The sequence below is a fragment of the Dama dama genome, chromosome 25, assembly GCF_033118175.1.
Source record: "Dama dama isolate Ldn47 chromosome 25, ASM3311817v1, whole genome shotgun sequence".
NCBI classification, from domain to species: domain Eukaryota; kingdom Metazoa; phylum Chordata; class Mammalia; order Artiodactyla; family Cervidae; genus Dama; species Dama dama.
In genome coordinates, this window is record NC_083705.1 from 61,714,869 (window position 1) to 61,740,897 (window position 26,029).

The window sequence follows — 26,029 nt, forward strand, 5'->3', positions numbered from 1 at the left end:
CACAATGTATTTGATTCAAAATGACTTTTAATTAATCACATCTTCATTTTTTATAGAGTTTATCTCCATAGACTGACACTGATCTAGCTCATTGTTTAAACAAATAACCTTGAAGATCCTGCTTTTTTTTTCTATTCAATTATACCCAAGAAAACTCTCGATAATTGTTCTGTTCTCTACTGAGGCAATGACCCAGGAGCAGGGAAGGGTAATGGTGGTAAAAAGAAAACCAGCAGTCTTCTTGACTTCATTTTAATTGTTTAACTTTATTACTGTTGCACCATTTATACAATTACATATAATTTCAATGCATCCATTGTACATTTTTTTTGTTTTTTTTTTTTAAATTTTTATGTTTTTCCATTTTCCAATGAGTGGTGTGTTGGTGTCTGTGACACAGAATGGAAGAGAAAACTGGAACTGCAATGAACGCAGACTTTTTTAAATTTTTTTTTCATTTCCACTGACCAATAAACAGAACTACAGGTGCACCCAACCACGGACATGCATTAACTCGTCATGAGAAATCTAGGGAGGCTAAGTAGGATGAGAGAATGTTTGTTATTCCCAAAAAGACCGGGGGAGGAAAAATGGAGTATTGGCATCAAGATACATGTGGACAGGCTACGGTGGGCTGTCTGAAAGTTGGCATTCATCCACAACATTAAAAAAATATCAAAATAAGAAAGGCTGTAAATGAAAAAGAAAACACAGAAAATACTGCTTTCATAAACATCTGATTGCCTTGGCACAGCCCTGCGGGCAGAATCACTCCCCGCCTCCCGCCCCTTGCAGAAAGACAAGATGTTCAGATCTTTAGTGGCAGGAGCGCATGTGATAGCAGTTCAGGTACAAAAGATGTACTGCACTTTCAGACATTGATCTTGAAAATCCAGGGCTGATTGGTAGAGTTGACTGAAGGTATAATTAGATATTTCCCCACAAAAATACTATTTGGATTCTCCCCACCCCCTCCCTCCCTTTGATGGGACCACATCCTTATTCTTGGGCAATACATATGATTACTTCCGATTTGAAACAAGTTAGTATAGGAGAGAGAGAGACAGAGAGAGAGAGAGAGAGAGACAAGAGAGACAGGTCGTCGTTAAGCTGTATTCTTTTTTTTTTTTTTTTTTTTTCATAGGCTGTCCTTTGTTACTCTTTCACTGCTACGGTTTGATCGGAATTAGCTGCCGGGGTCTCGGCAGGTTTGACCTCGTCTGCGGGGGCTGCGGGGGCCTGAGCCTTGGGCGTGGAACTCGGCGCTTCCGTGGCTGCCGGCGTCTCCTTGGAGGATGGGGCAGCCTCAGTGCTGCTGGGTTTTGAGTCTGAAGCTGGGGCCCCGTCACTTTTCGTCTCCTGTGCGGCAGGAGCGGCGGGAGCCTCAGTCTTTGTGGGGTCCCCTCCCTCCTTGCTCTTGTCATCCTTGGTGGGGGCCGCGGGCTCCGCCGCCTCGGCCTCGGAAGCTTTGGGGGCGTCGCCGCCCGCGGAGGGGCCTGAGGCAGCCGCCGGCTCCTGCTCAGCATCTTTAGGGGGCTCCGGCTTGCCCTCGGCCCCCTCCGTCGGCTCAGGCTCTGCCTTCGGGGCGTCTTCCTTGGCCGCCTCTGCGTCTTTCTCGCCTTCCTTGTCTTCAGGCTTGTTGGCGTCCTGGGCATCCTTCTCTGGCTTCTCCTCTTTGCCTTCCTTCACCTCTGGGGTCTCGGCAGCCGCCTGGGTCTCATTCTCCTTCGGGGTTCCCTCCTCTTCTGTGCCGGCTCCCTCGGCCTTCTTGTCTTTGTCCTTGGCCTTCTCATCATTCACATTGTATCCCTTCTTCTTCTTGCTCAGTTTGCCTCCCATCTTGGAGTTCTGTAACAACAGGACACACACAAAAAAAAAAACGAGAAGGAGTGACTCGAGGCTCTAGACAGAATGTCTGCATCCCTCCCCCCCCCCCCCCCCCATTCATGGCTTGACATTCTACACCCCAGGGTGACAGTATTAGGGGGCAGGGTGGGGTGGGTGGCCTTCCGGAGGTGATTAGGACATGCGGATGGGGCCCTCATGGACAGATTAGCACCCTCATAGAAGCGACCCCGGCACAGACCTCTCTGGCCCCCTTCCCCATGTGCCCTGGAAGCCAGAAACCAGCCCCCTATAATCTCAAAGCAGGTCCTCACCAGATACCAAATCTGCCCACACCTTGATAGAGGACTTCCCACCCTAGCAGAACTGTGAGAAATCAATTGTTATTGTTTATAAGCCACTCTGCTGCTGCTGCTAAGTCGCTTCAGCCGTGGCCGACTCTGTGAGACCCCATAGACGGCAGCCCACCAGGCTCCCCCATCCCTGGGATTCTCCAGGCAAGAACACCAGAGTGGGTTGCCATTTCCTTCTCCAATGCATGAAAGTGAAAAGTGAAAGTGAAGTCACTCAGTCGCCTCTGACTCTCAGCAACCCCATTGACTGCAGCCCACCAGGCTCCTCCGTCCATGGGATTTTCCGGGCAGGAGTAGTGGAGTGGGGTGCCACTGCCTTCTCTGACAAGCCACTCAATCTATGGTAATTAGCTACAGCAGCGCTAAGATGCTTGTCAAGCATCAAAACTGAAAGAGGCTTCTATTTACAAAGTAAAGGGTTCAGAACACTACTGCACCATGCACCTTAGAATGGTAAACGTGGTCAATCATATGCTACAAGTATTTCATCACAGTTAATAATAAAATAAATTTAAACAATGAATCATTTAAAGTGTCTGATCAGTAGTAAGCCAAGGACATACCAAGCTAAAATCAAAGAAGAGTGATTAAAAAGACTATCAACTGCATAGAGAAACAGAGCCACTATTTGTATATTTGCTTCCTCATGTCCAGCTCAAACACCAAGGACTGAACACAATGGCAGTGACAGCCATTTTAGATTTATAGGAGAGCTAGTGAAAGGTGTCATAATTTTAAAACACATTCCAGAGAAATGACACAGCTGGAAAAAAAATCACACAAATCTCAAATTTTGACAAAATAATCTCAAGCTTCAAACTCCACTATTCATATATATGTTCACATATGCACTCACATCTTCAAAGACCAAAGGCAAGGAGGATTTGGTCTATCTCATTATTAAGAAGGACCCATTAAAGGAAAACTATTGCTCAGAAAAGGGTGTCACCAGTTAACATTTGGTTTGTTAGTTGTGCCAGACTTGTATTCATTGCTCTTCAAGGTATTTTTGGCTTAGAAGAAATAGTTTCATAGTAATATAACAATGTCCTTCATGATCAATTTCCTGATGAGAATTCAAACTTAGATACTCAACTTTATTGGTCATTAATGGCCTTTTCACTCAAAGGTAAGTCTCCAACTTCCTTGAGGCTGACACTTCGACTCTGGCATAAGAACCTGAGAGTGTACTTGATCCTGAATCTTTCTCCTCTGGCACTAAAGTATTCATCGAAATCAATAATCAGGTATAAATTTAGTTCAAATGTATTTTTATGGCATCATATATCAGTGGGAATCCACTGGAAAGTTGCTCTTTAGAAGCAAATTGGTTGCTTTTCCTTGATGAAGCATGGCAAAAATTACATGGCAATATCCTCTCTCACCCCCACAAATAAGTTCAGGAGAAAAAGAGAGAGAGAGAGAGAATGCACACTTTGCTTTGTGTTCCCACATACAGGTGACACCTCTGGTTCTGTTTCAGGTCAGAACTGACCCCTGGCAGAATTATACTGTACTCTGTGATGTCTTTTTTTTTTTTTTTTAAGTATTTTCCATTTAGAATAGAAAATTTTCTGCTTATTCATTCCATCCCTTGGACTCATGATTCAGGACAGTGATAACCTACATTTATCTTATTTAAGAGCCAGGTGTTAGATACAAAAGTGCTATTCTTCAGTCAAAATTTGTCTCCCCATGATGTACGTGAATTTCCTATCCAGAATGACTTTAATAGTTGGGGAGGAAAAAAGCAATAAACCAAAACATGATGAAAATACTGTTCCTGTTCTCAAAGAAGACCTTTATTATGTTATCAAAGTAAGAATTTCTCTTATACACATTTCTTTTTCAAGAGGGAGTGACTTTGGTCATAACCTACTTCAGACATCCGACAGGCTGTATTTGACTTAATTTTTGGTTATTTTCCCCTCAGAAGTGAAAGCAAGCATATATGGTAAAAATACTTTAAATGCACCTTTATCCTGTAAGCAATCACAAAACAATAAATGAAAATATGAAGAAATAAACTGGAGCAGTATTTTAAATTATAATTAAACTCTTTCAGTGAATTCTAAATTACCTAGTATGTGAATGGTGCATGTAAAAATGTCAACTCTGGTATTTCAAGATATTTTGGTACATTAGGTTAGAGCTAAGAAACCGAAAACCTGACAGGTCTGCCTGTAGGATCTTCTCCCAATTTCATAATAGAAACCCATGAACCAACTTAGAAAGTACAGAAGACCAAGTATAAATGTGGTGGGCGTATGACCATAACCAAGTGTCCTCTCTGAAATACAGAGCATGAAATTGTACAGCTATCCCTAAAGACTTAAAGTCATGTTAGTTTACAAACCTAAAATCTACTTTACTAAAATTGGCATTCTGAAACACAATTAGGGCCAATTTCTATTCTTTGTTTCTGGGCAGGAAATGAACATACATAATCAAATTCTAAGTAAGAAAGTATGTCTCAATTCCTACTGGTCTCTGAAAGTTAACAAACACTATTACTTTTCACAAATTTTCCTGTGTTAGTTATAGTGAGGTATCAGAGGAAGTCTTATAGAATTGTCTAGAACACTGGAAAAGCAGGACAGTCTGATTATTTCTCAAGAAAATATGGGTGAAAACCTTGCCAACAACCAGGGATAAATTAGAATTCTAATTTCAAGTCTATTAACTATTTCCAGGGGTCCAGGAACAACCTTAATCCCAAATATGTTATTAAAGTATTTTATTTAATCTTCTCAACAGCACCATGAGATCATAAGTATACCATTAGTATCTTCCTTTTATACCTATCCAAATTCTAACTAGCTGAGTTCATGGAGCAGTGTCATAAAAGAAAAAGGCCAAGTCCTACAAATTAGGTGAGGCAGGATGGCACTGTCTAGGTTGTCACAGGGAATTTCCACCGAGAAACTGGCAAGTGGGCAGAGTTCTCATCTCAGGAACAGTACCCATCCTGAGTCACACGGTTGGTGGTTCAGCTGTCGTGTGACTTATCTGCTCCTCCAATCTTATGAAAGTGAGCCTCTATCTAGTTAATTAATCCCACTTGGCTATACACAAACACTCCAGAAGAATGAAAATTCTGCTTTTTGGTGAAGAGAGAAAGTGACATTCTAGCATTGCTATGTGATCAAAGCAACCTGGAAGGGAAGGTGGGGAAACATGAGAAGCCATGAGAATCAGAGGGAAGATTGGTGGCAAGTGTGAAGCCCCGGAGCCCAGTTCTTTGCCTACACCTCACATCAGGACTCAGAAAGAGATCCCACCCATGTGATACAGTACCTTCTGTGCCTTACCTTAAGTAAGGTAAGGCATTTTTTGGCCTCAGAAATAAATACATGAAGTAAATAATAAATGGCCTTGATATCAGATTTTAATTGTTTCTCCAAAACAAATATTTGGAGGATTTTGTTGCATCTTCGAGCTAACAAGTATTTATGTTCTTGTAAAAGCAATTCCTGTTTATAAGGTAATGGTCAACTACCAAGTATATATACCATTAGTATATATACTAATAATATAGATCTATGAAGAGAAAAAAATGTAATCCTACATATCACCACTACTGCAAACCTTAAAAAAATTTTCTTTGAGGCATTCAGGTGAAGAAATATTTTGAAATATTATATGCTAATAAAGATACTCTAATAGACAAAGATAGTCACTTCCAGAAAGTGCTTCAAATTCTTTGATCCTTTTGCTCCAGGAAGGCTGTCAGAAAACATGGAAGATGGTCCTTAGCCATTCAAATCATCTAAATTTGTGTTTATTTTCTACACACAATCCCAGGACAAGTTGGGCAAAATTACATTTCTATTAGATGAATTATCATGGGATTTCACTCAAGAACCACAATTCTTGCAAATTCTAATATGATCAACTCACCCAGGACTTTCCTAATATATTTTTAAAGAATTCGCCTACAATGTAGGAAACGTGGGTGGGAAAGATCCCTTGGAGGAAGGCATGGCAACCCATTCTAATATTCTTGCCTGGAGAATCCCATGGACAAAGACTGGCGGGCTAAAGTGCAGAGTCACAAAGAGTCAGACACGATTAAAACAAGTGAGCATGCACATCAGCATAGCCTACCAAATTAAAACTTAGCTTTCATTTTGGGAAAATAAAAGTAGACAGGCAGAGGACCAAGTGTCGTTTTGGAAAAATTATAAATATTTACAACTCAGGTCAAAAACAAGCCACCTAGCACTCACTCACAGTATATCATCTCCTTTGAAAGGAATCATTTCCGCTTTGTTTTGCTTTGAACTGCATTAAGCCCAGAAAATGGAATATATTTATTCTAAGGAGAAAAAAATTTTTTTCAACACAGCTTCATTGTTACAGAACTATCTAGAATGCAATATTTTAGAAAGTTTTGTTTGGAGTTTATCATGAGTTGGGAAACAGTTCCAGTCAGTTATAGATTTTTAATACCAACATCTTCGCTTTGGGAATATCAGCATGAGGTCATGGTGACTTTAATACAGTAAGGGCAAAGATTCACTGCGTGCTAAGTTGCCTCAGTCATGATCCGACTCTGTGCAACTCCATGGACTGTAGCCTGCCAGGCTCCTCTGTCCATGTGATTCTCCAGGCAAGAATACTGGAGTGGGTTGCCATTCCCTTCTCCAGGGGATCTTCCCAACCCAGGGCGACCCCGAATCTCTTTTGTCTTCTGCACTAGCAAGTGGGCCACTTCTCCAGAGGATTGCAAATGCTCCTCTTTATACCTCTCTTTATTGCATATGAATATCTGCTCTTCCTCTGGATCCAGTCTTTCTCTGCACTTTAACTTATATAGACACTGAAGCCAAATATTCAATCCCACAAGCTTCTTGAGGAGGACAGCGTCAGAGGCAAGATAAAAGATCCAGCAGTAAAGGATTTAAATCTTGACTCCATCCTGCACCAAAGGTAAAGGGATGGTAGTAGGACTGGAAGCCCACTGGAGTAGTTTCCCTGTTCCCAGTGCCAAGAAAAGGAGCCAACTGGTAGACTCTGTGGGTGGAGTCTCTGAGCCAACCTGGTCCTGGGTCGTCTCTACAGGAAGCAGTTCTGCCCCTTCCAGTGACTAAGGTTCTCAAATAACCCGGTTACCACGTGAAAACACATGGCTCAGCTACTCTGCCCATATAATCCTTTGCTTTCCACCACAACTGTCTGTGTCTTAAGACATAGGAGCTCAAAACCCTACCTACCAGGATAGGACCTAATCAATATTTTAGCCATTATGAAAGTGTTCTTATGGTTTTCCAAAAAAATTAAGATGTTTCTGGGCCTCCTATTTACTCTTTCCTTTCTTTAGTCTGAAATAAAGCACTAAGTAATCTGGCTGCGTTCAGTGAGAAAGAATGGGGTAAATATTGGATTGAAAGGAGTTTTAAGTTGGATAAATAAAGAAGGTTATCATCACCAACTTTAAAATTTCAGTAAATCTTAGAGGCAGGTCTAAGGAATAGCATGCCATTGGGTATTCTAGAAGAGTCCCTCTAGATAGCTAGGTCATCCAAAGAACTCTCAAGAACCATTCTGCATTCTGAAAGCAAAACTATTGGTGATTAAATGTAAAATATTTATCTCAGCCCATGTACTGAATTTTAGATGTTCTGATATGCAGATGATCACCTACATAATGATCACCATCATTTAGGTAGCACTTTGTTGGTTACATTCATTAGTTAGCTTCCCATATCTTCAGATGAAAAATGCAAGTCCCAGTTATAGCAATGACTCGTCAGAAAATGCAACCTTGCATAATGACACAGTTTCTAGGCATTAACTACCTGGAAACCACAGGGATTATGTGTACTATATTCTTCCTACAATGAGTACATACTTCATGACATTTCCCAGTTCCACTTCTCCTTAGCATAAATCTGTATTTTTGTTACTTTGTCAATGAACAATGATGTAATGCTGTGACAATGAAAATCACTGGCATACATTAACTGGTGTATAAAACAAAACAAGAAAATGATTAATAGAGTATTTCTCCATATGGCCTGAAGGTTACAATATTATGACTTCAATGCTATTTCTATTTATATCTTCTCTCTCTGCACTATTATCTAGGCATTTTTCTATATAGGACAGCTTGAATCATACAAAGGTCCCATCCACTGCCAAGTTTCTACTTTGAAAATATGAATTTGGATTAATTAATCATTTCAACTAGAACCAGGAGACTATAAAGTTCTTAGGGATAATGTCAAACAGATTACAGTGAAAAAGATGACGCCAAGTCAATGGCAAAACCTAACATGAATATGCAACAGTATGTGTCAGAGACTGAAGTGTTATTTCTGGTTTGATTGCCGTTTCATGGTGTGATCAAGATGAGGAATAGTGTCTCCTTTTGATTCTGTTTCCATCTGTGAGGCAGATATATTTTCTGCTGATTATAGGATGGAAACAGAATCAAAAAAAGACTACTCGTCTGATCACGTCATGAGAACCAATCAAGATTTCCTGACAAATATGTGGTCATAGAAAATTAAACTGTGTCACTCTGCAAATTCAGGGCTACAAAATCTCAACAGGCTTAAATACAAGACAATCCAATTATTGGTGTTTTTTTTTTAAGGTAACATACAAAGTTAGAACTGACTCATAAAATGCATCAAACATCACCAGACATGCTGGTTTCATAATGATTCTGGCTGAAAGAATCCAAGTTGTTGATCAAACCTACTTGCATTTGCTTCAGGTAGGTTTGATCAACAACTTAGATTTTTTTTTTTCACCTTAAGGAAAGAATTTAAAAAGTACGGAGAAACATAACAAATTCAAAATACATTTACAATAAGAGTAGCGGGGGGAAATCTAAAACATGATTGTTTATGTCCAAAATTTTCTGTTTTTAATAAATGACTGGCCCTTTCCTTTCAAATGCCAAAACTTTTATTCTAGAAGAGGAAAATGAAATAAAGATAATATTGCCTATGTGTATTTTCAGTATTCCTACCAGGACGCACTATGTCATAATGATTTGCTCTTAAGTGTTATCAATGCCTGGTGATACTGTCCATTATTGGAATTATTGTTGTTGGTATCTGATAAAATGAAAGCTTCCATTCAGAAACATCACCAACATTTAGGGATGGAAATGTCCTCCAAGGAGAGGGTACTATGGTAAGAATTGTCAACTCATGTCTAAATTTCTAAGGCAAACCTATTATATACGAGTAAAATTTTAGAGAAACATTTTCAAAGTTAATTTATATCCCTGTCACAATAAAAATGTTCAACATGGTAAAAATGTACTGTAAAATGCGCAAATCTGTGGAAAGCACACAGATACACAAACACTCAACCCTGCTACAACCCGATTTTCCTAGAGAGCTGGTTAAGATAAGTTGTAACTACAAAGTCAGGAAGCTCTCTTACAGAAAGGGAAATTAATCACAAATGACATTTCCATTCTCCTTTATGAAGTCCAGGCCCTATAGAGCATCCTCTAGTATCTTCAAGGATCTCTCATCAAAAATTCAACATGCAGGGACTTCCCTGGTAGTCCAGTGGTTAAGGCTCCGTGCTTCCAATGTAGGGGGTGTGGGTTCAACCTCTGGTCAGAGAACTAAGATCCCACATGCTCGGATTAAAAAAAAAAAAAAAAAATCCAACATGCAGAGTTGCCTTAAGAACGTAAAATCTTCAGAAATTATTCTAGATTTAAAAATAGACTTGCTCCTTAGTAGGAAAAGGAAAATTTTTTTCAAGTTAAGTAAGACACAGCAGAGACCACATGAGAGCAAAAAGTCTACTCGAGTCTAGCATGAGGGTTAGACATACAGAGACAATTAAAATGAGAGTGAGCTAAGCCTCACGAGACAGCAAAAAATAAGTTTTCCCAGAAGAGATGACCTTTTAGTTGAAGTTGGGAGATAAGAAAACTTTTACAGACGAGGTGGAGTTGGAAAGAGTAGAAATATCCAAAGTATTTATACACTAGAACTCATTCTGTCTATGACTGTCTTACTATTTAATTTTTACATATATTAACCCATTAGCCCATAATCTCATCAATCCTACAAGGAAGAAATTATTACTACTTCCACTTTATTACAAGGAACCTAAGCCAAAGAACCTACCCAACATGACACAACCAGTACTCTGGAGACAGTGGTGTGAACTCACACACTCTGGCTCTGGAGTGAGGGGTCTTAAACACTATGATAAACGCCTTGAAATGTGACTATGCTACCTTTAGATGAAAATAGGGAAGTGGAAAGCACTTATGTCAGAGCAAACAAACAGGAAACTTTCAAATTGTGGCGCTGGAGAAGACTCTTGAGAGTCCCTTGGACTGCAAGATCAAACCAGTCCATCCTAAAGGAAATCAACCCTGAACATTCACTGGAAGGACAGATGCTGAAGCTGAAGCTCCAACACTTTGGCCACCTGATGTGAACAGCCAACACATTGGAAAAGACCCTGATGCTGGGATAGATCGAGGGCAGGAGGAGAAGGCGGTAACAAAGGATGAGATGGTTGGATGGCAACATCAACTCAATGGACATGAATCTGAGCAAACTCTGGGCCACAGTGGAGGACAGGGCGCCTGGCGATCTGCAGTCCATAGGACTGCAAACAGACACAACTTAGTGACTAAACAACAAACAACAACAACAAATTCTTGACTGGAAGAATCCAGTCAAGAGTGTATGAAAACTTTACTTACACTTTGGAGCTAGGTGAGGACTCATCTACCTGGAGGGAGGGGTGATGGAACATACTCTATCAAGGTTGCCTAACAGAATGTTTATACCTACATGGCAGAAAGCAGAAAACCAGATTTTTCCAGAAAGGAGGAAAAAAAAAAAATGTGTCAGAAGTCAAGAAAGAATTTTAGGAAGCAGCTTGGAGGAGTTAAGATTCTGCTGCAAAATGATTAAAAAAAAAAAAAAAAACCAAGAACAGAAATTGTGCAATTTGATCTTGTGATGAGTTGTTTACTACTGACCCTGGAGTGACTCAGGTAGGAGTGACGACATTCGCCTCTTTGGAAAAGGCTCAAAAAAGACATGAGCCAGAAAAGATATCTACAAAGGCCCACACTGAAGGGTTTTGGTGAAGTGAAAGCAATCTCAGGGCAACAATTTACAATTTTGTCAATATTGGGTTTTATTTGCTTATAAGAATTTGAAGAACTGAAAATACATATGGGAAGATGGGATGAGACAAAGAATAAAGAGAGAAACTAAAGTGGAAAGATAAAGAAGAAATAATAGGGCACAGTTCTGAAAGACTCAGGTCAGTCAAGATTAAGTTTGGTAAGCAGGTACCCTTGCTATACAGACAGAGGAGGGAGAGAAGTTAAGTGAATTTCAAATCCAGTGGTTTTCCCAGACTGGCCATTGGCATAGCTCTCTTTCAGGTGCATGTAGTCAAATCTGAATCACTCCAGACCAAAGACTCAGTAAGGTCTCTATAGAGTCAACATGAGATCATGTGTCTTGGAAACAGTCATTGACCTATGGTACTTTATCTTCTCAGTTCTTTCATGTAACAGTTAAGCGATTTCTCAAGTACTGGGAGGAAAAGGACTGATATTTCATCAACTAAAATGTTTGAAAATGCTAAAGAATGAATACAGTGACCACTAAACCAAGAGAGGCCTTATTGTGAAACAATCTGATGTGCAAAAGGAGAGCAAATAGGCTTAATGCATTACAAAGGAGTTTAAGAGTTTCTTAGATAACGAATGCATAGTTGATATCTAGACCCATATTCATATGTAAATATAAAGGAAATTAATTTCCTTTTTGCTAAAGCCAAAATTTATTTTATTTTATTTTTAATTTTTACGTTGGAGTACAGTTGATCTACAATGTGTTAGTTTCTGGTATAAAGCAGTGATTCAGTTTTACATATACATGTATCTATTCTTTGAAGGCAGGAGGAGAAGCGAATGACAGAGGATGAGATGGGTGGATTGCATCATCGACTCGATGGACATGAGTTTGAGTAAGCTCTGGGAGTTGGTGATGGACAGGGAAGCCTGGCATGCTGCAGTCCATGGGGTCGCAAAGAGTCGGACATGACTGTGAGACTGAACTGATTCTTTTTCAAATTATTTTCCCATTTAGGTTATTACACATATTGAGCAGAGTTCCCTGTGCTGTACAGTAGAACCTTGTTGGTTATCTATTTTAAATATAGCAGTGTATACAAGAAATGTTAATTCTTAAGAACCTAATTACTACCCTATTATTTCCTTATTATGCAATCTAGTCTTAGATAAACCTCTATCTTTGGTTATTTATCTATATCATCATTTCTTAGCCCTTTTACATTGTGTTGTATTGTGTTGGAAGTTTTAGGAGTAAGATAGACTGGACCCCATTTCAACATCAACCTGTAGTCTAACTTCAGATTTATTCAACGGAAATATAACAATACCAGAACAAAGATGCAGTTTTCAAGTTATAAGCTCAGAAGATGAAAGTCTAAACAACCATATAAATTGAGTCATATAAACTCAGCTTTCACTTAGCAGTAGCAATAAGGCTAAATTAAAACTGAAATGTCCATTCCATTAAATGGGACATGGCCAAGATCCAGGGATCATCCATGATGACAAACTCTAAAGCATTAGAAGCCATCACATAATTAAAATGAGAATCACAGAAACTACTACACTAATATTGACAAGGCATTTTTCTTGTAGATCACTATGTGTATATTGTAGAGATCAATTTTTCAAAGTATATCTCCTAATTGAGACTGCAAGCTTTGAGCATGAAACTCTGAATTGATGCTGCCTTTATAAATATGCAGATGATGGTTAAGCTTGTCTTGGAATAACTAAATGCAGACCTCATGCAGAGGGTTTCTTATCCCCCCACTTTTAAAATATCCTACCACACAGAGCAAACACTATCAGAGAACATGTATTATTCATTCTCATCAATTGTCTAATACGCTTTTAGAGTCTGCTGTACACACACATCGTTATTTATTTGCACTTAACGGGTGAGGTGGTCCTTTCAAAAGCCATGCTTAACTGCATTCTAACATATGAGTTTAAATGAATCACCTGCTCTTTTAGTCAATAAAGCTGGTAAAGGAACAACAATCAGCCCAGGAAATGCAAGCCACTGAGATCACTTCTGAACCATTGGTCTCTTCCACAGACCCAGGAAACTATCATGTCTTATCACCACAGGCCATTTTGAACTCTCAAAACACACAGGGAAAAACTTACACACAGGGAAAAAACTTACAGGAGCTAAGATGGGTTAGACAGACCATCATGGGCTCTGGAGCTGTAACAGACTTGCTCAGTGAGGCTCACCCAACAAAAACAGGCTGGTGGCCAAGGAGACAGAGAGGCGGCCCACCTACACTAAGAACTGCAATTTCATCCCAGTAATTTCTACATCCAATCATAAAGGGAGGCCTACACTTTCTGTGAACACCTAAAGTTACCATATATTGACATTTTAATGTGTCTTTTTCTTCTCCCATGGCACCAACAGCAAATGCAGTATTTCCAGTCCTGACCATTTTTGATGAAAACCATTCCAAAATTCTCTATATGCATCCTTGACTTTATTTATTTTAATTGGAGGCTAATTACTTCACAATATTGTAGTGATTTTGCCACACACTGACATGAATCAGCCATGGGTGTCCATGTGTCCCCATCCTGAACCGCCCTCGCACCTCCCTCCCCATCCCGCCCCTCAGGGTCATCCCAGTGCACCGGCCCTGAGCGCCCTGTCTCATGCATCGAACCTGGACTGGCGATCTATTTCACATATGATAATATACATGATTCAATGCTATTCTCTCAGATCATCCCACCCTCACCTTCTCCCACAGAGTCCAAAAGTCTGTTCTTTACATCTGTGTCTCTTTTGCTGTCTCACATATAGGGTCATCATTGCCATCTTTCTAACTCCATATATATATATATACACACACACGCATCCTTGATTTTTAAACAAAGAATCTGCTTTTTTTCTTGGTATTGTGCTTAGCACAAATAAGGATTCAATAAACATATTCTGAATTAAGATACACTGCATTAAATCCACAGGCAAATAGTATGTGCTATATCTATCTTTTTTTTTTTTTTTTTGTGCTATATCTATCTTCAAGAGGCTACTGCAATAGAGTTTAAGCAAGAGTGTAACATTTAATGTCATATGTCCTCCAGCTTCTCCATACAAATCAAGTTTATTTCTCAAAACTTCTCAATCAAACATTCCAGCCCAAGCTGCCCATGTTCATACTACCTGTGAGGCTTTTGCCTGCCATCTTCAAAACTGAGCATCTTGGCTACTTAATGAAGCACTGAAGAGACATTAAAGGTTTGAGTCTCAGGGGGCTGTGAGATTTAAAAACACAACTGAGGGGTATTTCTTCCTAACCATGCAACTACTGAAAAAAAGAGACTGCCTTTTATTCCCAGACCAAGCACATGGCAAAAGCTCAATAGATACCTTTTCAGGTAATGAATCAAAGGGAAAGAATTCTAATTAAAGCAACTAGAATTCAATACCAATTTGTTCCTTATTCATGATGTCATCTGAAGAAAAGTCACTCAAATTTTCTTTTTGGTTGATATTTCAATATGTGTCAAACAGTAGTAGTGAAATCTGTGTACATAGAAATCACCAGTGAGGAGCCTGTTAAAAATGTAGAACCAGGATCTCATTACAGAGGTTAATTAGGGGGTCCAGAGTGGGTCCCAAGAATCTGTTTTTCAACACATTGAGCAGGTGGAGCCAAAGCTGGTGACTCAAGAGTCATTATTGAGAAATACTAATATATGGAGTTTGAAGAGACATTGAGTCAGTTAAGGGATTTTTCACCATCTATAAAAACTGAAACATGGAACCAGTGTGATTACTGGTGGTTACAAAGCTAAAAACAATCATGGCAGAACATCTAGTTGGGTCCAACCCAGAGATAAGGATGGAAAGAAAAGGTGGTATCAGCCTCAATGAATGAGCCATTTTGTCTTTGAGTTCTCTTTGCTACCAGAATTATCAGGGCTTATTCTCCTTCTCCCAAACACCCCAGCATTCAATCATCCCCAGCTTCCCTGGTGGACTAGATGGTAAAGAATCTGCCTGCGATGTGGGAGACCCAGCTTTGATCCCTGAGTCGGGAAGATCCCCTAAAGGGCATGGCAACCCACTCCAATATGCTTGCCTGGAGAGTTCCATAGACTTAGGAGCCTGGCAGTCTCTGGTCCATGGGGTTGCAAAGAGTCGGACACAGCTCTGGGTAACACACACACACCACCCCTCTACCACCCTCTCCCAACCACTCTCCTCCCTAGGCCCCTCATTTTAGCCATGTGGGACACCATGAGCAGCCCACTTAGAAGAGCAAGGCTCCTTCCATTGTTACCCTAGCAACGCTGCCCATCGCAGGAGGGGAAACTCCCTTCTTACATAACGTGAGGCTTCCACTGCTGTTCAAGGTTTACAGTCCGCCCTGTGGAGACAATACCGTTTTCAGAAGCATCCATTTTATGTAATTAAGAGTTCACGTTTCAGAAAACAGGTTTTCCTTTTTTAGTTTCAAACGGAACTTTGATGGCTTGCCAATGAGTTTTGAGACCTGATCCAACACTCTGTGGGGGAAAGTGTATGGGCAATGGGGTCAGCAGGCCAAGTTCAGCTATGTGAACTTGGGCATGAATGTTAACCGCAGCAAACGCAGCCTCAACCATAAAAGAAAAAAGACGGAGAGGAGGTTATCAATAGCACTTAAATGGAGAATTTTCAGGAAAGGACACAGTTCAACTAAAGACACACGGTAGGTATTCAGTAAATTTTTTGTTTACTCTTTTACCTAAAACCATCTCTCAGTTGTGTTAATATATAATAAGGAGTAATCTTGAATTTCAAGATTAAGGAAAACAGACGTGAATACAAATTACTGTATTCAAAACAGGCAAACAAATGAAAATGGATCCGATTATAATCAAACTAGTAATCACTTCCGTTAATGTTTACATTCTATACTGAAGCCCACAATATCCATTCTATAATCTGTAGATTTTAAAAGCAAGTAAATGTTACTAAATGGAAAAAATCTTGAAATGATGAGAACAGATGTTGGTTCTTGGACATGAGCCCGCCTTCTCCCCAGGTTACTGGCCTCCTGAATAAAGCAACCTTTCCTTCCCCGTCAACAGTCTCTAGTATAGACTTTCAAGCAATGAGCAGCCAAACTTGAGTTAAGTAACACTGGGAAAAGATGAATGCCAAACTGGAACACCAAAGGACCAAGTGAGCCCAGCATACATGAGAAAATGCTACAGGAAAAATCAGAAGGGACAAAGGGTCTTAAGATATGCTTTAAAGCAACCTTGGGGGGAAGGGAGAGTCTCTTCCCGACTATTTTTCTATCTAACTTGCTTTAAATTGAGCAACTGTGGCGAAGGGCTACACAGAGTACCCTGCTTTGCCCACTTCACCTGTCCGGAGTTCACACCATAAGAAGGAATGAAGTTTGGGCACATGCTACCCCATAGATGAACCTTGATGACTTTACGAAATGAGCCAGGCATCAAAGGACAAACACTTTATCATTACACTTAAATGAGGTACCCAAAGGAGTTAAATTCATGGAGACAAGAAAACAGATGAGAGGCTACCAGGGGCTGGGGGATGCTGATGGTAAAGGGGAATTTTTACTTAATGGGTACAGAGTTTCTCCTTGAGATGATGAAAGTTTAGGAAATAAAAGTGGTGATGGGTGCACAGCGCTGTGAATGTAATTAATACCCTGAATTAACTGCACACTTAGCAATAGCTAAGATGGCAAATTTTATGTTATATGTATTTTCCTATAATTTAACGGCGTTTTAAATGAAATACACAAAAACTATGGCGTGTACACTTAAAACAGGTGGATGTATGGTATGTGAATCACATATCAATAAAGTGGCTATAAAATTGTAATATCAATAAACTTTTTCCTTAGGGATATCTTATTCTTCACCTTCAGCTATAAAATAATATGTTTAAATACAAAGTAAAGGATGGAATTACCAGATATCCTTTCTAGGTCTCAGGGAAAAAATTCAGGCAAGAAGCCAGTCACTTCTCTATTTTTGTCTATAGACTTAGAAAAGCAAGCTAAGAAAATCCAATTGTCTGAATCCATGAGCATGTTTCTTAGGAGTTGAACAGGTCCTAGGGAATGTGGCATTGAGTTCTGAGCCACACCAGCATCACGCTAAGACTCAGTCTGTTGACCAAGTGTTAAATACCATCCCAACATGGGGAACTTAAAACAGGCCACCCATTTCATGCCTCAGTGGAGTCCTTCTGGGGCCGTTCAAGCCACACAAAAATTCACCTGAATCGCTCTCCCTCAAAAAAGAACTGACACCACTCCTTGTGAACCTAAATCTTTACAAATAAGCCTAAGCTTGAGTCTCACCATAACCAATGTTGGCTGCTTATGTTAAACAAGCCATGTTACTCCCCAGGGCTTGGTTATTTCATTTGTAATATAAACAACTAGAACTATATCCCTTAGGTCTATAATCTTTCATCTTTACCCAAAGAAGCTGTAATAATGCACAAACTTAATGAGATGTTGCTGAGCACTCAAATCTGCTAATGCGTTTATTTCAAGAATGCCACTAACGTCCAGGCACTGTGCTGGATGGCCAATGGGAAACAAAATCAACTCGGACAGCCCCATCCTTTAAATCCAGGTCAGGAAAATTCTGCCCCTGAAAAAGGTCAAAGGTAACAGCAAATGCTAGTTTGTGGGCTGGATACTAATGGTATGGCTTAAACTATTTCATCAAAAACATTTCCACTCAATTTATTTTGCAAAAGTTAGAGCAGAAGTAGGGACTGAAATCTTTGCCAGTGAGGCTTTCCTTGGGGTGTCCTTCAATTTTTTTCCACAGTATCTGAGATGCAGACCAAGGTGGGAGCTGAAAGGACCACGAAAAGTGCTGAAAGGCGGGGTGGGAAGGCATGCTGATACCAGACAAAGGAAGGATGAGGGACACCTCTGATGTCAATGACAGATACATCAGGAGTCACTCGGCCGGGCACAAATTCCTTCTGACTAGGAAACCAAGGGTCCCATCTGTACACTCAAACCACGTCTCCTATGTGCGGGTACCTGGAGTTCACAGTCTATAATGTGCTCTGATCTGTAGGACGTTGCTAAATGGAATACACCGGGGACAGCCTGAGTCTTAAGCAACCCTGGAGTTGTGACAGATACATTTGATGAGAGGTGTGCTGTCTTAATAAGAAAGTCAAAGGCAAACATAGTATCCGTTGAAAACAGAAGGTGGAGGTGATAGAGAAGATGCATTCAACGTGACAAAGTTTACCTGATTTAGACAAGCAGGAAAAAGTAAGCCTCACTGAAGATCCTGAGGCTTCTACAACTCATCCCCACCACCAGGCTTGCACTCCCACAACTTCCTGCCTGGTAACACTTTCAAGGGCAGTGGGTAACAATTACCACATTTCCTGATTGACACTAGGCATCAGCATGGAGCAAGAGATTTCAAAAGACACAAGAGCCTTAGTCTGGCACAGGTACCACAGATGCTACACAACTCTTTTAAGATCCCTACATCCCAACAAGTTCTGTTCCAATCAGTTCAGTTCAGTTTAGTCACTCAGTCGTGTCCGACTCCCTGAGACCCCATGAACCGCAGCATGCCTGGCCTCCCTGTCCATCACCAACGCCTGGAGTCCACCCAAACCCATGTCCATTGTTGAGTCGGTGATGCCATCCAACCATCTCATCCTCTGTCGTCCCCTTCTCCTCCTGCCCTCAATCTTTCCCAGCATCAGGGTCTCTTCCAATGAGTCAGCTCTTCGCATCAGGTGGCCAAAGTATTGGAGTTTCAGCTTCAACATCAGTCCTCCAATGAAGACCCAGGACTGATCTCCTTTAGGATGGGCTGGTTGGATGTCCTTGCAGTCCAAGGGACTCTCAAGAGTCTTCTTCCATTCCAATAGCACATTTTAAAGTCCAATTTGTTCGTAAGTCCCACAGAGTTAGCCTAGGTACCCAACTAACACAATCAGCTATACAGTATTGTACTGCAGTGGGTTTACAGTATTAACATTGGAGAAGGGGCACCCACTCCACTATTCATACCTAGAGAATTCCATGGACAGAAGACCCTGGCAGGTGACAGTCCATGGGGTCACAAAAGAGGCGGACATGACTGAGCAACTAACACTTTGACTTCACACAAATAATACATAAAAAACATGTGTACCTAAATACATAAAAAAACATCTGTATATCTATGGCTGATTCACGCTGATGTATGGCAAAAACCAACACAACACTGTAAAGGAATTATCCTTCAATTGAAAATAAATACATTTATTAAAAGAAGTATATAAAAATAAAGAAAATATTTTGACCCTTACAATACAGACCCTTGAAAAGTATAGTGGCAGAGGACAACAGCTGGCACCGTGTGAACAGGCAAGTTACCGACTGGAAGAGGAAGGGGTAGGAGGTGGTGGAGATGAAGAGTCACAGCAACGGGGGACAGAGGACAAGCTGCACTTCACTCATGTCTGACCCTGATGGCAAAGGTCCCAGTTCCTTGCTGGAACCAGACGCATGTCCACATCTCTGAAAGTCTGCATGTAGGGCACTTACTGTGCAGAATCAAAGAGTGGAAGGTAACACTAGGCTATGACTCATGAATCTATGTTAATGGGAAAATCCTAGTGAACCTATTATAGTATGAAGTGGGTATATTATTCTACTCTGTCATTACCAGGAGCCCTAAAATAGATTAAGTTGAACCAAAGGAAAGGAGAATCTCTGTTAGAATGGCATCCACTTGCTTTTATCACAGTCCACCTGTTCCCCACCTCTCTAGACCTGTAATGTTTTTCTATAAAACAAAGGGACTGAGTTATTTCCTCTCTAAAATATCATGTGTCTAAATGATGATTACAATAAACACAAATATAGAGGAATTCACATGTCCCAAATTATTAACTTGTTTGCCAAGATGTGTCCAAATAAGTGAATAAGTAAATGTTGCTGATTAGAATTATCATGTAATGTAAAGAAAAATCAAAGCTATACCTTCAGTCAGATGGAAGGCTTAAAGGAAGCACGAAGTGAATTAAAATTACCTAAGACCACCTACAAGAGATGGGAGCATCTATTAAGGGCAAGATCAGTGTCTGAACCTTGTTACTTCCTTTGGTGCCAACTGAAATAGGCCATCCAAGGTGCCATCTAGTGAAATAAGGACATTCACAGCATAGACACTGCCTTAAGATTTACTCCCTCCATTTTAATATTGGATCACTTACTAATTTAAGCCAAAAATGTCTTAGGGATCATTACCAAGCATGGTGTAGAGTAAAAATTCCTTACGCTAAATCATGATTCAACTTTGTGATGACTCAAACATGGGATTTGCAATTCGTACCAAATTCTTCCCTGAGAAATGAACACAGTTATTCAAAGCTTATTGAATTCTTCATTAAATACAGACGATCTTTTGCAAATTAAACACTCTAACAACTTACCTCACTTTACCTATTCACACAGATTTATTCCATTTATAACATAGCTGTCAAAGCAGACAACATTAAAATCCAAACCATCTTCTTTGGCAAAAACTCTCTTTTTACTCGGAATTAGTGAAAATTCCAGACTGTCACAGGTGATTATAATAGAATCATTATAATAGACATCCAAACTCCACCTGGACTTCTCAATTCCCCCAGGCACTCAAATTTCAAAGACCTTCTGTGCAAGAATTGTATATTTCCTGTAAGTCATGAGGAGAGCCAAAGGGCAAACAGATAAGCGGGACTCAACAGTCACGAGGGGGCCATTCCCCAAAGGTGCATCCTGTATTACTATGGTGCACGCAGCCAGCCTGGCCCGGGAGAGGAAGGGCTCTCTGAAATGAACACCCACGACGGATGACAATTATTTTAGCAAAGATTTGCTTTTTCAATTACTAATAAATGAGAACTGCTAAAGAGAATCAAGAAGCTGCTTATGATTCTTTTACAAATTCATTATGTTCATTTGTTATAATCAGCGCTTATTTGCAATATAAAGTCCTGGGAGTTTGTTCTTTCATGAGAAAAAGATAATTCCCTTAAAAACCCTGTGTAGCTCATATCACCCCCAATTCTCTACTATAATACAAAAGCAGATTTGCAATTTGAACCTACTGGAAAACTATCAACAGGCAAATCCCACTTAGAATGCTTTTCTAAGATATATATATATATCTGCATAATACAAATTAAAAAAAAAAAAACCAGGAGATAAATTAACTGAGGTGCAGACGTTTTCTATTCCCTAAAGTCCCCTAAATGTCATAGTGGTCTTTTCATTGGTAAGTAAAATGCATGAAACTTTGCTAATAATGCAAGTACCCAAACATTCAGATTCCAGTCAGTAACCCCACAGATGTTGGGATACATGCACATGGATGATGATCAAAGAACTCAATGTCTCAGTTAGGTAATCAAGGCTTTCGATGATTTAGGGACTGACTTGAAAGATATGGATTACTTTGAGAGATGTGGAGGGACCTTCATAATTCAGAATTCCATCAAGACTACACAGAAGAAAATAAAATAGAGAACAAAGGAAATCCAATTTCATACTTTGCAGCTGCTCTTCCCAAACTGTCATTACACTTATAAAAGATCATTATAGAGGTAAGTTAATTTAAAAAACAAAATTGGCTAAATATTTTGAGTTCTGGAAATGAGAAAGAACAACTGCCTTTTTTTCACAATTTTGTCAGATGATTTTACTAGCAGCATTAAAAGCAGAAATTCTAGAACTTAGCTTTCTTCTAGAGCAGGGGTCAGTAAACTGGGCCACCTGCTCGTTTTTGAAAATAAAGCTTAACTGGAACACAGCCATCCCATTCATTTACACATTACAGCTGCTTTCATGTCACGAAAGCAGAGTGGAGTAGCTATGGTAGAAACTGTAGGGTTGGCAAAGTCTCAAATATTTACTGTCTAGTCCTTTAAGAAGATGTTTGCTGACCCCTGTCTAGGCTAGAGACTTGGATGAACATACTTCACCAGTGACTCAGTTCCTACTATCAGATGAAAGTGTGATTCAAGCCTAAAAGATGCTACAAAGATTAATCAGGCTCTTTTGAGCCTGCAACAATATTATCAGTAAAGAAGAATGTCACATGGGAATGTTTTAAGATTGGGAAACAAGATAATTTTTTTTTAAAAAACCTCTTATCACATACTTTGTACTCTGCCTGCCTGAGAACAGAAAGACTTAGGTTTGATATCAACACACCACCTCCAGGTTAAAAACTCTGGACAAGCCAGTAGCAGAAAATTAGGTTGATTTTTCATACTTACTATAAAGTCAACGCAGGTAATCTCACACACACACACACACACACAATAGACAAGTTCACCAAAGAACACACTTTCTTAAAGGGCAAAGTTTTTATAAAGAACGAAGTGACTTTTTATAGTCAGGAAGATCATCCATCAACTGAAATAGGAGGTGCAGTTTAGTCAAGATGGATCAAACAGCACAAGCAAGAGTGACTTAGGTGTAAGAAAAAAGCAGAAAGGAGCTCTAAAAACACATGTTTAAGGGTGGACAAGAAAAAAGTTGTGGGTTGAAAAAAATTAAGTAGGAAGGAGCAAAGCAAGCAAAGATAGAGACGTGCTGCTATCAAAAAAAGAGCCCTTTATAGAAAGCACGATAGAATCTATTGGGTTGGCCAAAAAGTTCATTCAGTTAGTCAATCCGTTGTTCAATCAAGTTCTTGATGAAAACTGAAAATATGTCTTATTTTTACTTAAAATCAAACGAACTTTTGGACCAACCCAAGAAAATGGCAACCCACTCCAGTATTCTTGCCTGGAGAATCAATCCCATGGACAGAGGAGCCTGATGGGCTATAGTCCATGGAATCGCAAGAGTCAGACAGGACTTAGTGACTAAACCACCACCAATGAATTGATGATCAGAAAAAGAAAAGAGGCTGTGTTTAGCAAGTGACTTTAAATAGTGTGTGTGGTTTTTTTGTTTTTGTTTTTGTTTTTAATGTATGATGGGAAATACTGCCTTGGCACTGATTCAACAGGACTCCTAGGGTCTCATGGAACTAGTACCTGAATCTGGCTTGGAGAAGTACCCTGAAGAAGGACCTGAACCCTGCAACTCAAGGAGATACAAGCTCAGAAGCTCAGATTTGTTGCTACAGGCTTAGAGGACCAGATGTCTTCTCACCTGTGACCAAACTTCTTTCCGGGTGAAAAATAAAAGGCTTCAGGAAGACTGACATATACTGAATCCCTTGGACAGCAAGGAGATCAAACTAGTCGATCCTAAAGGAAATCAACCCTGAATATTCATTGGAAGGACGATGCTGAAGCTAAAGCTCCAATACTTTTGCCACCTGATGTGAAGAGCTGACTCACTGGAAAAGACCCTGATGCTGGGAAAGACTGAAGGCAGGAGGAGAAGAGGATGACAAAGGATGAGATGGTTGGATGGCATCACTGACTCAATGGACATGAGTTTGAGAAAACTACGGGAGATGGTGAAGCACAGGGAAGCCTGGCGTGCTACAGTCTGTGGGTCAATAAGAGTCAGACACAGCTGAGCAACTGAACAACACAGGTCAGACCCACCCACCAAGAGCGGAATGCAGCAAGGCAGAGCCAGCAACAGGGATGGTTCCAAGTCAGGCCCTGCAGGTACAGGGTTAGGGTGTCTGAGCTCACAGGGGCCCCTGGAACATATAAAATTTTGAGATCTCAAAGAAATTAAAGACAGCCTCCAAATGCAAAAAGAAGACTTCCAGATTTTAATGAATAAGTATTTAACTGTTGCTACAGATTGAATGTTCCCTCCCCTCACCCAAAATCCACATGTTGAAATCTAATCCCCAAAGTGATGGTGTCTGGGGGTGGGGGTCTTTTCGAGGCATTAGGTCTTGGAGGCAGAGCCCTGATGAGTGGGATTAGCGCTCTTATAAAACAGGTCCCAAAGAGCTCCTTGTCCCTTCCAGACACAAGTCTGCTGGTGTCTTGATCCTGGACTTCCCAGCCTCCAAAGCAAAGTGAAATTAATCTTTATTTTTGAAGCCCAAATGGACTCAGACAAATGCATCTACAGTAATGCTTATACCAATGAGCGCCTACACCTCAACATGGAGAGATTTAGTTATGTAAATTATACTAATTTGGGATTCGAGTGTTTTCATGTTTAATATGACATGGAATAAGCCTTCCATAATTAAGAGATGCTAGAACTTGGTGGAATGGTGGTATGTGACTAGAAAAAGGTAATGAAAGCGCCTAAAAGCAGTGCAACCATAGGTAAAAGTGCTCAAAAATGATGAAAAAGCACAACTGCAGTGTGGCATGTGCTTATAAACAATGATATTTGTTATTGTTATAAACAAGATATTGTTATTGTTCTAACAATGATACTGTCTGATATTATGGTATCAGAGTCACCCAGTGCCCTCCTGTTTGACAGAGGCCCCCAAACATGCTTGTTTTAGGACATCATGTTCTACCACAGACTGTGAACCACCCAGGACAACATACTGCTCCTTACTTCTGAGTTCAGAACACTTCCATGACTGAACTTGGTTCTATTAATCCTCCGGTTTATGCAATGGGAATGTTCCATGGTAGAATAAACACTGGACAGTGTAATGGCCAACTCAAGCTAAAGCAGATCTTTTTTAACAGTTCTGCTGAAGGGACTTCCCATTTAAATTCACATAGTCGACTAGAGCAGCAACAGGCACTGACGTTCGGAAATGAATTTGAGTTACAAAATCCTTATCTGGCACACACAGTAGCAGCACATGATGAAAACACCTTTTATTTTAAAGTATGATGTAACTGTTTTCACACCAAATCAAGAAATTAAGGTCACAACAGAGGCTGCTCTGAAATGCACACTTGTTGGTCACTTTCTCCAGGTAAGAGACACCAGGTGTGAATGTGGTCCTTTCGCTGCAGTAGTTTATAAACAATAGCTATACTTAAATGTGTGCAGAGAAAGTCACATCTATAGCTTAAATGAGAATTCTGACAATATGACTATAGGTGACCATCTAAAATGTATTTAATGGAATACTGACCAGCATGAAACCATCTGCTCACTATCCTAGATCTGGAATACTTAAATGTTTGAACTGAAAAAACTCATAAGCAACCAGCAACAAGACAGAGGAAGCCTCAAGACCATGGGACTATGGATCAGTCCATGCCTAAGACAGCTTCATGGTGGCCCAGATTCAAAGAGATTCACAATTTCTCTCATCACTAATGTTGCTTTTCCAGGCAACAGTGGGGCACTGCTAAAGAGACCACAAAAATGCTAACTATTTCCCAAATCCTCTGCAATACATTTATCCCCTGCTTCTCATAACACAAACTCCACCGATTCTTTTAAGTTACATCTGGGCCATGTGAAGTGCCAAAGGATTTCTTCAGCCACACTCATGTACCTCATTCCTAACACTGTCTTATACACTGAAAGAGATACAATTTCAGACACATTGCTTAAATCTGACTGAGGGGCGATTCCATCAAAGGCAGGCTTAAGTGCCGGCCCAGGAAGTTCATGAGCCACATCAAAGCTGATTCCCAACCACAGATACCTTTGAAGGATCACCATCCATGATACAGTTACAGCTTCCAATCAGTCTCGAAAGCCTGACAGCACAGGGAACACACACCCACTGGACGATTCAAATAACTGCTTCTGTAGTTGAATGAAGACATGGTAGCATGTATGTTTTCCCAATCTCAGAACTAAATGAAAACATCTCAAAAACTCCC

At 40.2% G+C, this 26,029-nt stretch overlaps 1 protein-coding gene across 1 annotated transcript in view; it reads right to left on the reverse strand.

Moving 5' to 3' along the window:
• Positions 1-246: 246 nt before the first annotated feature.
• Positions 247-26,029, reverse strand: part of BASP1 (brain abundant membrane attached signal protein 1) — a 52,009-nt gene continuing 26,226 nt past the window's right edge. The window contains exon 2 of the mRNA XM_061129310.1: positions 247-1,848. Within this exon, the coding sequence (XP_060985293.1) occupies positions 1,156-1,839 (684 nt within the window). The 5' untranslated portion in view covers positions 1,840-1,848 and the 3' untranslated portion in view covers positions 247-1,155. The remainder of the gene's footprint in view (positions 1,849-26,029) is intronic.